This window comes from Vanellus vanellus, assembly GCF_965231255.1.
Source record: "Vanellus vanellus genome assembly, chromosome: 8".
Taxonomy (NCBI): domain Eukaryota; kingdom Metazoa; phylum Chordata; class Aves; order Charadriiformes; family Charadriidae; genus Vanellus; species Vanellus vanellus.
This window is the reverse complement of record NC_138913.1, coordinates 794,117-808,014: the sequence shown is the minus strand read 5'-3', so window position 1 is coordinate 808,014 and position 13,898 is coordinate 794,117. Positions and strand designations below refer to the sequence as shown.

The 13,898-nt window shown below is 46.9% G+C and overlaps 3 protein-coding genes across 3 annotated transcripts in view; 2 read left to right on the top strand and 1 right to left on the bottom strand.

Moving 5' to 3' along the window:
• Positions 1-13,898, bottom strand: part of MED12L (mediator complex subunit 12L) — a gene marked incomplete at its 5' end in the record, with an annotated part of 152,971 nt that overhangs the window by 44,871 nt on the left and 94,202 nt on the right. Inside the window, 3 exons of the mRNA XM_082487471.1 lie at positions 265-408; positions 1,501-1,619; positions 2,207-2,354. Coding sequence (XP_082343597.1) covers positions 265-408; positions 1,501-1,619; positions 2,207-2,354 — 411 coding nt within the window. The remainder of the gene's footprint in view (positions 1-264; positions 409-1,500; positions 1,620-2,206; positions 2,355-13,898) is intronic.
• Positions 3,449-6,210, top strand: P2RY12 (purinergic receptor P2Y12). Its single transcript, XM_082487474.1, has 2 exons — positions 3,449-3,472; positions 5,159-6,210. The coding sequence occupies exon 2, from the start codon at positions 5,184-5,186 to the stop codon at positions 6,201-6,203; it is 1,020 nt and encodes a 339-aa protein (XP_082343600.1). The 5' UTR covers positions 3,449-3,472; positions 5,159-5,183; the 3' UTR covers positions 6,204-6,210.
• Positions 9,652-10,719, top strand: P2RY13 (purinergic receptor P2Y13; the record flags this gene model as incomplete). Its single annotated transcript, XM_082487473.1, has 1 exon — positions 9,652-10,719. The coding sequence occupies one exon, from the start codon at positions 9,652-9,654 to the stop codon at positions 10,681-10,683; it is 1,032 nt and encodes a 343-aa protein (XP_082343599.1). The 3' UTR covers positions 10,684-10,719.

Sequence of the window (13,898 nt, the reverse complement as noted above, 5' to 3'; positions counted from 1 at the left end):
GCTAAAATAATCCAGAATTTTATTCATTTTGAAAGACTTAAAAATAAAATACATGTACTGATTCTCCGTAATTGTCAAATTAAGACAGAAGGGGAAGTATCTGGCACGCTGTTTCAGAGGTCAGGAAACTGAAACAGATAAAAGTTCTCGGCAGCAAATCAGGAGAATTTGCAACACAGTTCTTGGGGTTTTTTTCCCTGTTTTTACAGAAACTGTATCGCAGCTTTATCCCGACATAACCCTCCCAAAAGGAACTCTGTTTACCTGTATTGCAAAGTCTATAAGTCCATTGATGTTGAGTGCTGGCTCCATGAGATCAAAGATGAGCTGTATATGGTGAGCCAAGGGAAGATGATACGATGTTCCTGAGGCAAAACTAGTTATCTGTTCCAGAACGTTACTGGAGATCTGTGAAAATACATGTTGAAAAGTCATATAGTGACTCAGGGCTTCTCAGACGCTCTACTGCTCCAAAAATCCTATTTTACAAGCGGTAACAGCAAGTGACAGCATTTTGCAGATAAAAGCACTAACAGATCATGCATAAGTATATCTGTTACGCCGCTATCCTGCAAGTCAGTTGTAATGGCGTTTTATTTTCAAAACTGGCAACACAGAAAAAGCTGTTCTGCCATTTTACAGTTGAGGGTGAAACTGTTCTTAACCTCTACAGTACTGACTTTTACTCTATGGGGTATTTTTAAACACAATTTTTGTTCTAAAGGACAGGCAAAATAATTTTTCTTTTTAGCTTACTGCATTGTGATTTTTTTATTGAGGGTTTTCGGATAATTAATTATCCTGCAAACAAAACCCGTAATAAATTCATTCAAAAGACCAAATCCAAAGATTCTTAAAAATTAACATGTGCCTCTAAGTTTGTTCATTATATTAGCCCCTGGTTATTAAAATAGACTTAAAACCAGCAGCACCTGACAAAGTGATGAAATCCAATGCTGACACATTTGCACACTTACAAGTCCTAATATAAACCAGGAAAACCAGGCTTGTCGTTTAAAATAAACTATTTATGTTCTCCAGTCAGCCACTGACATGGCTTTTTAGCAGTCAAGGTTGACTATAAATTCTAATCAAGAAAAGAACAAACTGTATTAACCACCAGCTTCTCAAAGAGACGCACTCAGTTTGTGTCTAATTTACTCAGTGTATAATTTACCGCTGAGCCCTAAACAATCCTGTTAATGGAAATTTATGTCAAATTGATTTCAAATTTTCATTAAAAAATCATGACATCCATAATAATCCTGAAAGCTTCTCGCAAAAATAAACAAAAAAACCAACCCAAACAACCAAACCAAACGCCCAAATATCTACTGAAGCAGGCATTTTAGAATACCAAGGCAGCATTTTTTCTCTTGCCTTTGAAGAAGCAGTGCACTGAAAATTCTTGGTATATACTTCTAAAAACCTAGATTTACTTCCTATTGGATACGTCTACGGCAGACTGGAAAAGGCTATGAATTTATACAAGGGAAGTACCTGAGATGTCACCTGATGTTGATCAAAATAGGAGAGTTGCTGTAGTTTTGTGAACACGGTCTCTAGGGTTGGAAATGCTTCTTGTTTGGTCTTCCTGGCTTTTTGCCCTTCATCCCCAACTTAACGGAAAAAAAATTACTTTGGTCATTTTATATTTAATGGAGCCCGAGTAGTTTTGCATTATTACTGATTTAAAAGACAATAAAAATCTTAATAAGCTTTACTTATGACTACATGCAACCCTACGTGCCCCGGGTTCCCACTGTATAGTGGGAACAAATGTACTCCACAGGATATAACAATATCAAAGCTGCTCACGGTTATGCCAATGCAAAAAGGTGACAGCCAAGAAAAACCGAGAAACAGCCATACAGTTTTACTAGGAGGGTAACGTATCACTCGCCAGCCAGCGTCTCACATTCCAGGCTTTAGCCTAACGCAAGTGTTTACAGCCAAGGTGTTACAGTGGAAAAATCGGGATTTGCAAGCACAGCGGCCCTCTGCCGTGCCGGCGCAGCCGTAAGGCAGGCCAGCACACCGCTCTCTGTGCTGCGGCACTCCGGCCGGCGCTTCACCAGGGGGCTCTGAAGGGGACGAAAGCCAAATTAGGTGACCAACACGCACAGCTCCAGACAACTTGCTGAGCACCTCACAGCTCCCACGCTCTTCACTACAGGCTACCATACAGCAGCGTTACAGCATTTACCGCCCATTTCAGTAGTACTCTTCTTATTCAGGATTTTGAGGATGTCTTTGGTAATCTTCTTCAGCTGATGCCTTGCTTCATCACGCTCCTTACCAACGCCGTAAAGGAGAATCATGCGCTGGTTACACTCATGACTCGAAGATTCATCCTGAAAAGACCAGATACGGGTGAAGCCTCTTTTCTTTTTTCTGTCATCACCTGCAGAAACCTGACCCGAACAGCCCGCCCGGCAATAAACAGTAACTAACTCTCCATCACTAAAAACATCGCCTGTGGTGAGCAGTGTGGAGGAAACAGTGCCAAATGAAACCACTAAAGAGACGGCAAAAAACACAGAGGGAAAAAATGTTAATCTGATATTATGAATTCTGCACATATCTCTAAGGACAGAGGCGGGAGATGCACACGGACGGCCCTCCTGAGCGTCCCCTGCATTGATATGCGGCCACAGATCAGGAAATAGAAGACAAGATGTCTAGAAACTGTGCGTGATTTCCCTTACCATGTACAAGTCCATTGAAAAGAAGGTGCAGCCCAACTCCTAAAATGCTATTTTGCACATCCAAAAGAAATTGCAACACATATCGCCCATTTAAATTGTAACTGGTTATATTTCGTTTTCTAATAAAATGTATCGTGTAAAGTTGATGCACTGTATATAATTTAAAATCTTGGAGAACTGCTTTACCAGTCATATAAGGTATAAATATTTTGTTCAGTAATACACTTACCTTCCCCAAACTAACAAATCACTACTTCTTTCAACGTAAAACTATTTTAAAAGTTTTAAAAAAATAAGGCTGTGTACAAAAATAACACTAAAGAATCACAGGGCAAAAAGGTAGTAAACGGGAATGCAACTCTGCGCTCAGAAAGTTGCAGAGTCTTACAAAATACATGCTGTCTTTTAAAAATAGTGACACTGTTAGTAGGTCAAAAGCAGGAAGTAAATCTCTAATTACTTTTAAAAATTCTATTTCTCTCTCTCTTCTAGAGGAAACAAAAGCAGAAGTACTGAGAGCGTCACCTGGAATTTGCAGCTGTCTCTGGCTAAGAGACCAGTTCGAGGAAGGTCTAAGTCTCAGAACTGGGATGCACAGCTGCTCCTCCAGCCTCTCCTCGCTCCGGGGGATTTGCAGGCGAACACTGCTGCCTGCTCACACGGTGAGGAGCTAGAGGGACCGCGACCGCCCCTCCGGCAGCAGCACCGGCTTCCCATCACAGGAGATACCCACGTGTTTCATCGCTTCTCAGCAGCGCGCTACGGTAAGCTTCTCTTTGATTTGGGGGCGGGGGGAGTGCTGTCTGATTTTGCACGCTTAGGGAATACTTACTGCATTAGGATTAGACTCGGCAGCTGCACCTGTTATGCGCTTTAAAGCATAAGCCAATTTATTTCTATCTTACTGACAGAAATAAAACTTTGCAGCTCTGTAAGGAAGATGCCAGGGATGCTCGGGCACTGGCTGACAAAGTGTCTACTCCCCTGAGTACATTATTTTAGAGAGGCGAGGATCACATGGAAATAGAGCAATTTTTACAATTGCATCACTACACACCTGAACGAAACGCAGCACTGACTGATTCAGCATCCCCGCCTGGCTTCCCCGGGCAACCAGCTCGGGTCAGACCTGATCTGATCAAGGATTTCAGACTAAGAGCGACAGTTTTCAGCCCAGCCCCTGGCAGCAGCTCGGCGGGCGCCGGCTGCTCAGTGCTGGTGGCCGGCCGCGGCGCTCCTGGCTTCCTGGCGCAGCGCTACGCAGGGTCTCGGCAGCGGCTTCGGGCGGCGCTCACTGCAGAGCACGGTGGGCTGCAACGCCTACGCGTAGGCGCGAGCTGGCGGAGTTTTAAATTGATTTGCAACACAGCACTGGTAAAGCAAGTCATTTTGGAAAATGGCAGGATAAACTGCCAAAGTAGAAAGAAATGTATACATAAATACCTACATAAATAGATCTACAAATAACTCCAGATTTTGCTGGCAAACGTGTAACCACTGAAGCAACAGACACCGTTAGCTGCCCGAGCGCTCACACGCGGGGCTGAAGAGCCCGTATGCCCCTCACTCTCTTCCCCTTGGAGGCAACAAAGCGTGGCTCCGTGGGGTGCCACCCTCACCCAGGCCAAGCGGCGGCGGCCCACGAGCAGCCGTGCCCGGCGCCTGGGCAGGGGCAGGGAGGGGACGGCGGACATCCGTTTCAAGGACAACCAAGAAACGCTGCGTGGAGACAGACGGCCAGCCCAGCAAAAATACAGTAACAAGGGGCATTTCATTCCTTTCACTTCAGCCTGGCACTGTTAAATCTGCAATCATAACAAGTCTAAATGCTACCCCTTTCCACGCTGAGGAAGCTGTGGAAAGGGACACTTCTCCCTCCACCCCGGGAGGAGAGAAGCAGTTTGGGCAGACGTGTGTCAGTCAAGCAAATGGCTGCCCGGCCTCGCTGCCGGCGGTGTGCCACGCCAGCCCGCCCGCCCATGTACCCCGGCCCTCGCCGGCTCCTCTCTGCCACGAGGCCATCGCCCAGGAGGCACAGGCGGGTCGAGCCCAGCCAGGCCAGGGCCCGCGGCCCAGCTCGCGCCTCACCGGCTGCAACACCAGCACAGGGCCGCGGGGGCCGGGAGATGCACGGCAGGGCCCCCGGCCCCGCGCCGTCACCTACGCGCTCACGGCAGGGAACAGGCGGCACGATGCCGGCCGTGCCGCCCCCACAGCCCACTGCCATGCCGGCCCCTCGCATTTCAGTCATGGAAGATCAACTCAGGCCACCTTAAAAACATGGCTACATCTAGTGCTCCTCTCCTGTAAAAACCTGACATCCTCGGTAAAACAAAACACAACTTCCAGAAGTCAAAATCATCAAAGAAAAGAAAAGAAGACAAAAAAGGTTGAAGTCTTATGACAGATATAACTGACAATTTCATTTTTTTCTGTTTTTGTTTTTACAGGGAGGAGGGTAAAGACGAAGTGCAAATGAAAGCCACAACCAACTTCAGCTACTCTAGAAACATCAGCAACTGCACCAGTGATAACAAAATCAGTCAAGTCATTTTTCCTTTGCTCTACACAATTCTATTCCTGGTGGGTCTCACCATGAACGGCCTGGCAATGTGGGTCTTCTTTAAAATATCCAGTAAATCCAATTTCATCATCTTCCTCAAGAACACTGTCATTTCTGACCTGCTCATGATCTTGACTTTTCCATTTAAAATCCTTAGTGATGCAAAGTTGGTATCATGGGTACTGAGGGGATTTGTGTGCCAGGTCACCCAGGTTGTATTTTACTTCACCATGTACATTAGCATTTTGTTTCTCGGTCTGATAACTATCGATCGTTATCAGAAAGCCACTTCGCCATTCAGAACATCAACACCAAGGAGCCTTTTAGGTGCCAAGATACTGTCCACAGCAATTTGGATATCAATGTTTGCTCTTTCGTTACCCAACATGATTCTATCAAACAAGAAGAAAACGCTTGAGACCGTAAAAAAGTGTGCTCACTTGAAATCTGACTTTGGCTTAGTCTGGCACGAAATTGTAAACTATATTTGTCAACTTATCTTCTGGGTTAATTTAGCAGTCATAGTTGTATGCTACATACTCATAAGTAAAGAACTATACAAATCCTATAAAAGGACAAGATGCACAGGAAAAGCATCCAAAAAGACTGTAAATCTGAAGGTTTTCATCATTATCGCGGTGTTCTTTATTTGTTTTGTGCCGTTCCACTTCACTAGAATCCCCTACACGTTGAGCCAAACAAGAGACGTTTTTGAATGCTCTGCTCAGAACACCTTGTTTTACTTAAAAGAAAGCACACTGTGGCTGACATCGCTAAATGCTTGCCTAGATCCATTCATATACTTTTTCCTTTGCAAATCATTTAGAAAGTCCTTGTTAGACTTGCTGTGCAAGCACGCAGCATTGTCAGAACTCAGAGCACAGATGAAGGAGCAGAACGAAGGAGACGACACAGACGAGACGCCGCTCTAGAGCTCAGAAAGACCCATATCCCTTCTTAGCCACGTACGTTTACTGGTGGGGGGAAGCAGTACAAATCCTGCGAAGAATACCTAGAATTTCACCGACTTCTTTAGAAATTGTCCTACAAACGAAGCACAAGCACCCTGGAACCAACATCCCTGGTTGAAAAAGCGGTGAAACTAGAAAGCTTGACTAAAACAAGAGCACCAGCTGATCACACCCTCCATGCTTGTCAGAATTGCTAGGAAGAAGAAGTTTGAATTTACAGTTGGAGCTGTAAGAAAAAAAATTGAAACAGAGTCATGGCATGCTACAGATTAGATTATGAACTGCAAAGATTTTGCAGAAATAGCTTAACTTGGGCCAGAGTAAAGTTCATGACAACAAGATCTGGGAGATGCAATTAAAATCCACAGCAAGCATGATCATTTAAATACAGGGAGTTGTCACCTTGTATGCAACTGGCAGACAACAGAAATACAGGACATATGTAGATAAGCTATTTATCGGTGCAGATTTTTGGTAACAGAATAACATTTTGCTCATTTCATTATATGCTTGCAATTCCTAATCCATTGACCAATAATTAACGGTTGTATGTCAGAGGAAATTATTTCATAATCAGGCTTATCTTGGTGTGAACTAAATCTTCAAATACTTGACCTTACTATATGAAGAATAAACAAAAATGTACACTTTTATAGAGAACAATATATTATATTAACAAATATACAAAGACTCAATTTACAGAATACTTAGATCTTAGGAAAAGGAAGACTCATGGTAAAGTCTTTACTGATTATTAACGGCAGCTTTTTTGCACTGTATAAAAAAATTTAACCACTTCCCCTTTTTCATTTGGAAAAGTTGAAAAAAAAGCAGGAAAGTATTTTCAGGTACATAACATTTTCAGGTATTGTAACAACCACACATGAAAAAGATCATAGGCTATTGTAATAAATTATGGTTCATTTATCATCACTGCCAAACAGCTCCAATTCAGCAATAACGTTTCACCACCATGCCAGAGCTCAGTCCTGCCAAAAGCCATTGCCCGTTCGCCCTTCTCCGGCACTGATCCGGGCCTGGCAGGGCACCGGCGTTTCCACGACTGACATCCAATTTCCTAAAAAGTTAAGACAGTTCACTTGCTTTAGCACTCAGCCTTAGAGACTATGCATCTCTTATAACCTGCCTAGATGAATTAAATCTTCTACAAGACGTTTCGTGCGCTGCTTATGCTGGTCTCTGCACCAACACTGATGACAATCAGCAGCTGGGTTACACCGCAGGAAGCGGGGCACCATGGCTTCCCTGGAACCAGCGCCCCGTCACACCAGAGCGCGCTCTCCCCAACCAGCTGGGGCCCAGCGCTCGGCCGCTCCAGCCAGTGCCCAGCAGGGAAGCCTGAGATGCCCCACTTCCACCCAACACACGGTTTTTTGCACCTACACGTGGAGAGAGCGACAATTATCTGGCAGCTGCTTTTCCTCATCAGCTGAGCTGTCCAGAGAGCAGCTAGTGCGGCTACCTGCGCACCCTGCAGCAGGCACTGCCAGGGTACCGGAGGCACCTGGCACCGCCTCTCAGCTGGGAACGGTATCAGGAGGTGACTATGGGAGAAAACGAGGAAGATGCAACACCCCGGGACTGATGGCCAGGGCAGCAATGGACTGTCTCAGCTTTATGCAGACAGCTCTTGATGAATGAACAGCAGTTGGGTTAGGCAGCGAGGGACATGTCACGCTGATGACAATGGCAAGGGTGACCTTCATCCCGGTCATCCTCAAGGCTCTTTGCTCTCTGCCAGCCATTTAACACCGACACCAGCACACACGCCTACGTTAACCAAAATGTAGATACTAATGCCCAAACTTCTTGGCAATACAGCTGCAGCCTGAGAAACTCCAAAAGCAACCCACGTCTGCCCACAAAGGGATGGCATGAACGTGAGCCATGCCGCACACGGCAGCAAGCAAGGAGCCAGAACCCCAACTAACATCGGGTGGCAGGAAAACACAAGACAGATCACAGGACTCACCTAAACTTACACAAAAAGTCCTGTTTGCAGAGAAATGCCCTAGATTCCAACACGACACATACTAAACACACAATAAACACAAAGCACACCATGCAGGGGCAGCAGCTTCTGCCAGACCCAGAGAGCGGCTGTAAGCAGTGTGCTGTATCACCCGGCGACACTGACGCCAAAAGCAACCAGAAATGTCGTTCTGAAGACCAGCAGTCAGGCTCAGGTTCATGCGTCAATATTAACCGGCTACAGAGGGAGGGTACAGCTTCCGAATATGTCGGTGCCCATCATTTTGTAGCCCAGTAACCCATTGTAGGGGTGGCTCTGAGCAGACTTTCTGGTCACGCGTTTGACGATGACTGTTGCTGTCCAGAACAGGGGAATTCACACACACAAACAGGAACTCAGAGCTACATTCGGGGATTATCCTGGAAAACTGCCGGAAACATTCTGTGTTTGTTCATCCCACATCTCTAAAGGAGCCAAATCATAACGGCACAGCGTGGGTGCCATCAGGTCTGCCTCACACAAACAAAAAGCCAGAAAATGTGCCTGTCTTGGTGGATATGGTCAGTTTTTTCTTTACTAGTGTAGGAGAAGGTAGTGCACTTTCTGACAGAGAGCAAAAGGAAGAGAGAAAAGCAACAGCAAACGTGATTAACTGACTCGGGCGACACATGAAAATGAGGAAGGAAACAACACACCACACCAACAGAAAAAGTCTCATCTTTCTACACATTTCCCCATTCTTGATACTTTGCTGGAGGCTCCTGTCAGCAGAGGAACAGCGGATGAACCGGTGGATGAACCAGCAGATGAACCGGCGATAGCCAAAGACCCCTCTCTGAAAGAGTTGCCGCCAGGTCTGCTCAGGTACTTGCACTATTGGAGCGTTCATGTGGTGCGATGGGGCGCTCGGGCATCCGGCTTTGAGACGTAAGAGGCTGATCACCAGCCCTCTGCATCTTAGTTCGAAAATGTTATTTCAGTCTGTGCTGAGAAAGGAAAAATGGTGCGTGCTTGGTAAGATACCAGAAGTCACTTCCCCAGAAGCTGCTTTTGGGCCACAAGTGTAAAATTTCTATTCAATGTTAAAATACATTTCCATCTAAAGACAAATGGTGCTCTGGGCAATCTGCTGTTATACCTTGCTGTTATATTATCTTACGCCTCCCTAACAAATATATGCCATTTTAACTTTTCATCAGACATCCCTTTGTAAACAACTTAAACTTAGGCAGAGATTCAGATTCTCTACGAACTAGAAGAGAAATGGGTCGGTCTATTTAATGCACATCAGGTTTTGTGTTTATTTGTGTAAACCCGCCAATCACTGCGAGTCACTGCAAGGAAGATGTAATTTTAAATACAGGATGTTATGTTTTGTGTTTTCTCTCTCCTTTTCACCCAAGTCTACTTCGAACAATGGGAGACTTCGCAAATGAGAGTACTGTCAGTAACTCCAGTGGAGCGCCCTCCTCTGCACCGTGCCACCGAGACACCGCAGTCACCCACCTGGTCTTCCCAGTACTGTATACGCTCGTCTTCCTTCTGGGACTCGTACTGAACAGCCTGGCTTTCTGGGCTTTCTTCCACATTCCGAGCACATCAACGTTCATTGTCTACCTGAAAAATATCTCTGTTTCTGATTTTATAATGACCCTGATGCTTCCTCTGAAGATCCTGACGGACTCTGGCCTGGGACCATGGCAACTCAAAGCCTTCGTCTGCCGCTTCTCAGCCGTAGTATTTTACGACACCATGTATATCAGCATAGTGCTACTCGGCCTCATTGCTTTTGACAGATTTCTCAAGATTGTGAGGCCTTTTGGGAAGTTCTGGGTGCAAAACCTGACCTCAGCAAAGATCCTTGCGGGTCTGGTCTGGCTCTTCTTCTTTGTTCTCTCTCTGCCAAACATGATCTTATCGAACAAGAAAGCAACACCCCAATCCGTGAAGAAGTGTGCCTCCTTGAAGAGTTACTTTGGACTCAAATGGCACGAAGCCGTCAATTATATCTGTCAGTTCATTTTCTGGACTGTTCTCATCCTTATGTTCATATTTTATATAATTATTGCCAAAAAGGTATACGAGTCTTATACAAAAACACAGAAGAAAGACAACAAAAGCGAACAAAGGATCAAGGGGAAAGTCTTCATCATTTTTACTGTGTTTTTCTTATGCTTTGCCCCCTTTCATTTTAGCAGGGTTCCCTACACTCTGAGTCAAACGACCACCCGAATGGACTGCCGTCTGCAGAAGCAGCTCTTTGTGGCCAAAGAAAGCACTCTGTGGCTGGCAGCCACGAACGTCTGCATGGACCCCCTCATATACATGTTCCTGTGCAAACCGTTTGTACAGAAGGTGTTATGCAGGAGAGTTAAGACATTTCGGAAAACAGTTCATACAAACCCCAAAACCGAACTGGACACACGAATGTCGGCTACTCAGTCTTGACTCTGCAGCTTCACACTCTACAGTCTCTGCATATTCATCGAGAAGTTTAAAATAATTTGTTTTACTTCTGCTGTAGAAAATGAAAGGGTGGTTGTACTGTAATACTAATACTTAATAAAACCAGCACAAAGGATTTCCCTATCTGTGCTTGCTGCTTAGCCTTAACAGGCCAAAGTCCGTCACTCAAACCGCCAGCGCTGAGCTGACAGGGATCCTCCCGCTGCGCCGCGCACTCATTGACACCACAGCGCTAATCGCAGCCGGGGCAGCGCGGCCGTGTCCCCCGCGCCTGCCCAGCCGCAGCGCTGCTGCACTCACACCACACAGACCCGCACTGCCTCGGACGCGCTCATGAGACTCCACAGCCATAACCACATCGGTCTGAAAAGAAAAATAGCATCGACGATGCATAAAACTGAAACGATCAGTCCGTAGTCTTGCGTTGCTGTGCTGGCTCTGCAAAGCAAACGAGGACAGCGGTTCTTCTGATTTGGTCACTAAATTGTGTCCACCTCACTGAATGTAGACAAACCGTAGCCTAGGAATTAAAATACCTTCATATAACTTAAAACAATCTACAGAATAATTCTTTCTGCTTTAAACAAAAAAAACCTTACTTGTTAACACTTAAGCAGCTTAATGACTATGGCTGCTTCTAAGGACAGTTTAGCTTTATTTGGGATTAAGCCCCAGAGTTGTTGACTTTGTATGTCAGTAATTCTTACACTGGGTGTCAGCTCGGCTGGCATGTCGCAGGGCAGGGAAGAGGAGGAACCATACTCACAGAGGGAAGAAGGACACGGTCCCTCCCCAGCCCTACCCACCTCTCTCACACATGTAATTACTTTCCTGCCGCCTACACTGTTTCCCCATCCTTCCTCTCCACTCCCAGCGGGGGCTCCGGGGGAGGACGCAGCCGGCAATACCCCAGTGCCCCCAGAGCACGCTCCTCCTCCAGGCCAGCACAGGACCTGGGACTGCTTCCCCCGCCAAGGGCAGCCCACAGCCGCGCAGCACTCACCCCTACCCTGCCACTCGCCAGAGGGGAACACCCAGAAACGTCCCTCTTGGTGGCACTTTCACCCTTCCCAGTCCCAACGACAGGCACAGAGAAGGCAGGAATCGATGCTGCCTAATCCTCCCTGTCCAGAAAACCCCTCTCCAGCCAGCTCACCACACCACTCCCAGACCCCTCCTTCAGCTGTCCCACGGGGGAGGCCCAAACCTACTGTCCCTAAAGAGAAACTGCTTTCAAACCCCAAATGCTGGAATTTATTTCACTATTTTAATACGCAAAAGAGATACCAACCATTTATTGGCTCCAACTCTACAAAGTATACCCAAAAAAAACCTATTAAATGTGCCTTAGCACTCAGCGACACTTCCTTGCTTCTCAAACAACCCATTCCTACTGCGTCCCCCGACGTACCCGCCCCCCCGGGGGACTCCCTCTGCACGACGCACTGCTCGGGTGACCCGGCCCTGCAGACGGGGCCTCAGGGAAAGCAGCACAACGTGCTCTCTTCCATCAGCCCTCCCGCCTGCCATCACCCCATCACCCCTCCTGCCCCGGCCCGTGCCGGACGCTCTGCTCGGGACACCGCGGTGCCCCGCACCCTGCTGAGAAAACAGCCACGTCCCGAACTCACAGACCTCACCTCTGCTCACGCTCTCCTGCCAGCTTCACACCTCCTCGCGCGCGCCAGCCGCTTTGATCACCCCTCCATTGCTATTTTTAGAAATGAAATATTTACAGCAGCCTAATACAATCATGCAGGTTGCTCCGCGCAGCCCGATCTTTTCAAAGCTGGTTTTAGATTCCCGTGCATTAATTGCCGCGCCTTTGGGATTCCCCAGCCTCTGCCACACAGGTAGATAGATGTATATGCCTTGTTTAGCAATTCCCACCCGCTGTACCTTCTCCGCTGGGCACGGCACACACTTCCCATCACTGCAACACCCTTTTACAGCTGGAAACGGAACTCATCCCTGGGCAGCTGCCAGCGGGTTCCAAACTTCCCTGCAAAGCGACGTTTTCTCAAACAGCGCCTTCCTCACAGGACCAAATGCTGCTCAGGAATTAATTCCTCTCTCCCCACACACGCAGCATTTACCAGGATTAATTTAGCTGCTTTAGTAAAAGTCAGTATATTGAAGTCTTAGCTGCTAAAATAAACACCACTTTAGCAACTGCTTAAAGAAACGTGTGAGGACTCTGAAAGTATTTCTCCCGGCCTGTTGACAGAGCAGAGCAACTAAGGTGGTGACCAGAGCTAAACGTCAGGAGAAGACGGTTTGCAAATCATCCTCCACCGGGCCGGTGTCCACGGAAATCGGTGTTCTGAGCTCCGGGCGCATTAGGGAAGGATTCAGCATGAAACTGTGCACCTCAGTCCTCCCTCTTCCAAACGCCTCACACCGGCGGAGCGGCGGCCGCGGGCCCCGGGGCGCAGCACAGACCTACAGCCCTCTGCATGTAGCACTGCAGCTCTGGCCCATCTTTGTGGGTATTACAGAGGAAGACAGTAACGTAAAATGAGCAATACGGCAGCGATAAACTATGACAGTGCTGAAGAACAGAAAACTTACTCCGCTGTGGAAGGTTTTTTTTTTTAATTTTCTCATTTCTGCTGCTTGCAATAGAATGCTCATTTAAGGCTGCGCGCAACCGCAGGCTGGCAGGACGCACAGCGCAGTGCCGGAGCCTGCGCGCACGGGTGGGTGTAACCACACAATGGGCTGAGCTGCTCCTTAAATAAGGGGTGTGCCAAAGGTTTCAGAGGAGTCTTAATCATCTGCTTTTCAGCTGCTGCTTCTTAGGTAGGTAAAAGGGAGCCAGAGTTACCAAACTCTGTGGCAGAGAAATGCAAGGTGACTGCAAGGATAGGACAGCTGGGTGATCCACTGACAGGAAAAAAAAAGTCCCCTAAATGCTAACATTTGGGATTTTGAGCTTTTTTCTGCAAGTTTTTAGATCCCTGCCTCTGCTTTTTAAGGCTCAAAAAACGGCCAAAGCAATACTTTATGTTTTGCAGCTGCCCAAAATGCAGACGTGTTTTGAGAACAGACTTCCCTCAGAGCCGAGGAGGCCCTCAGCCTGGCCGCCATCGAAAGCTGCTCGTCTGGGCTCTCCAGATTTCTTTAGCGCAGTGACGGAATTGGTGTAATTCAGTGAAGTTTACCAGCACATCCAATACAAGAGTCACCGTTTTCCC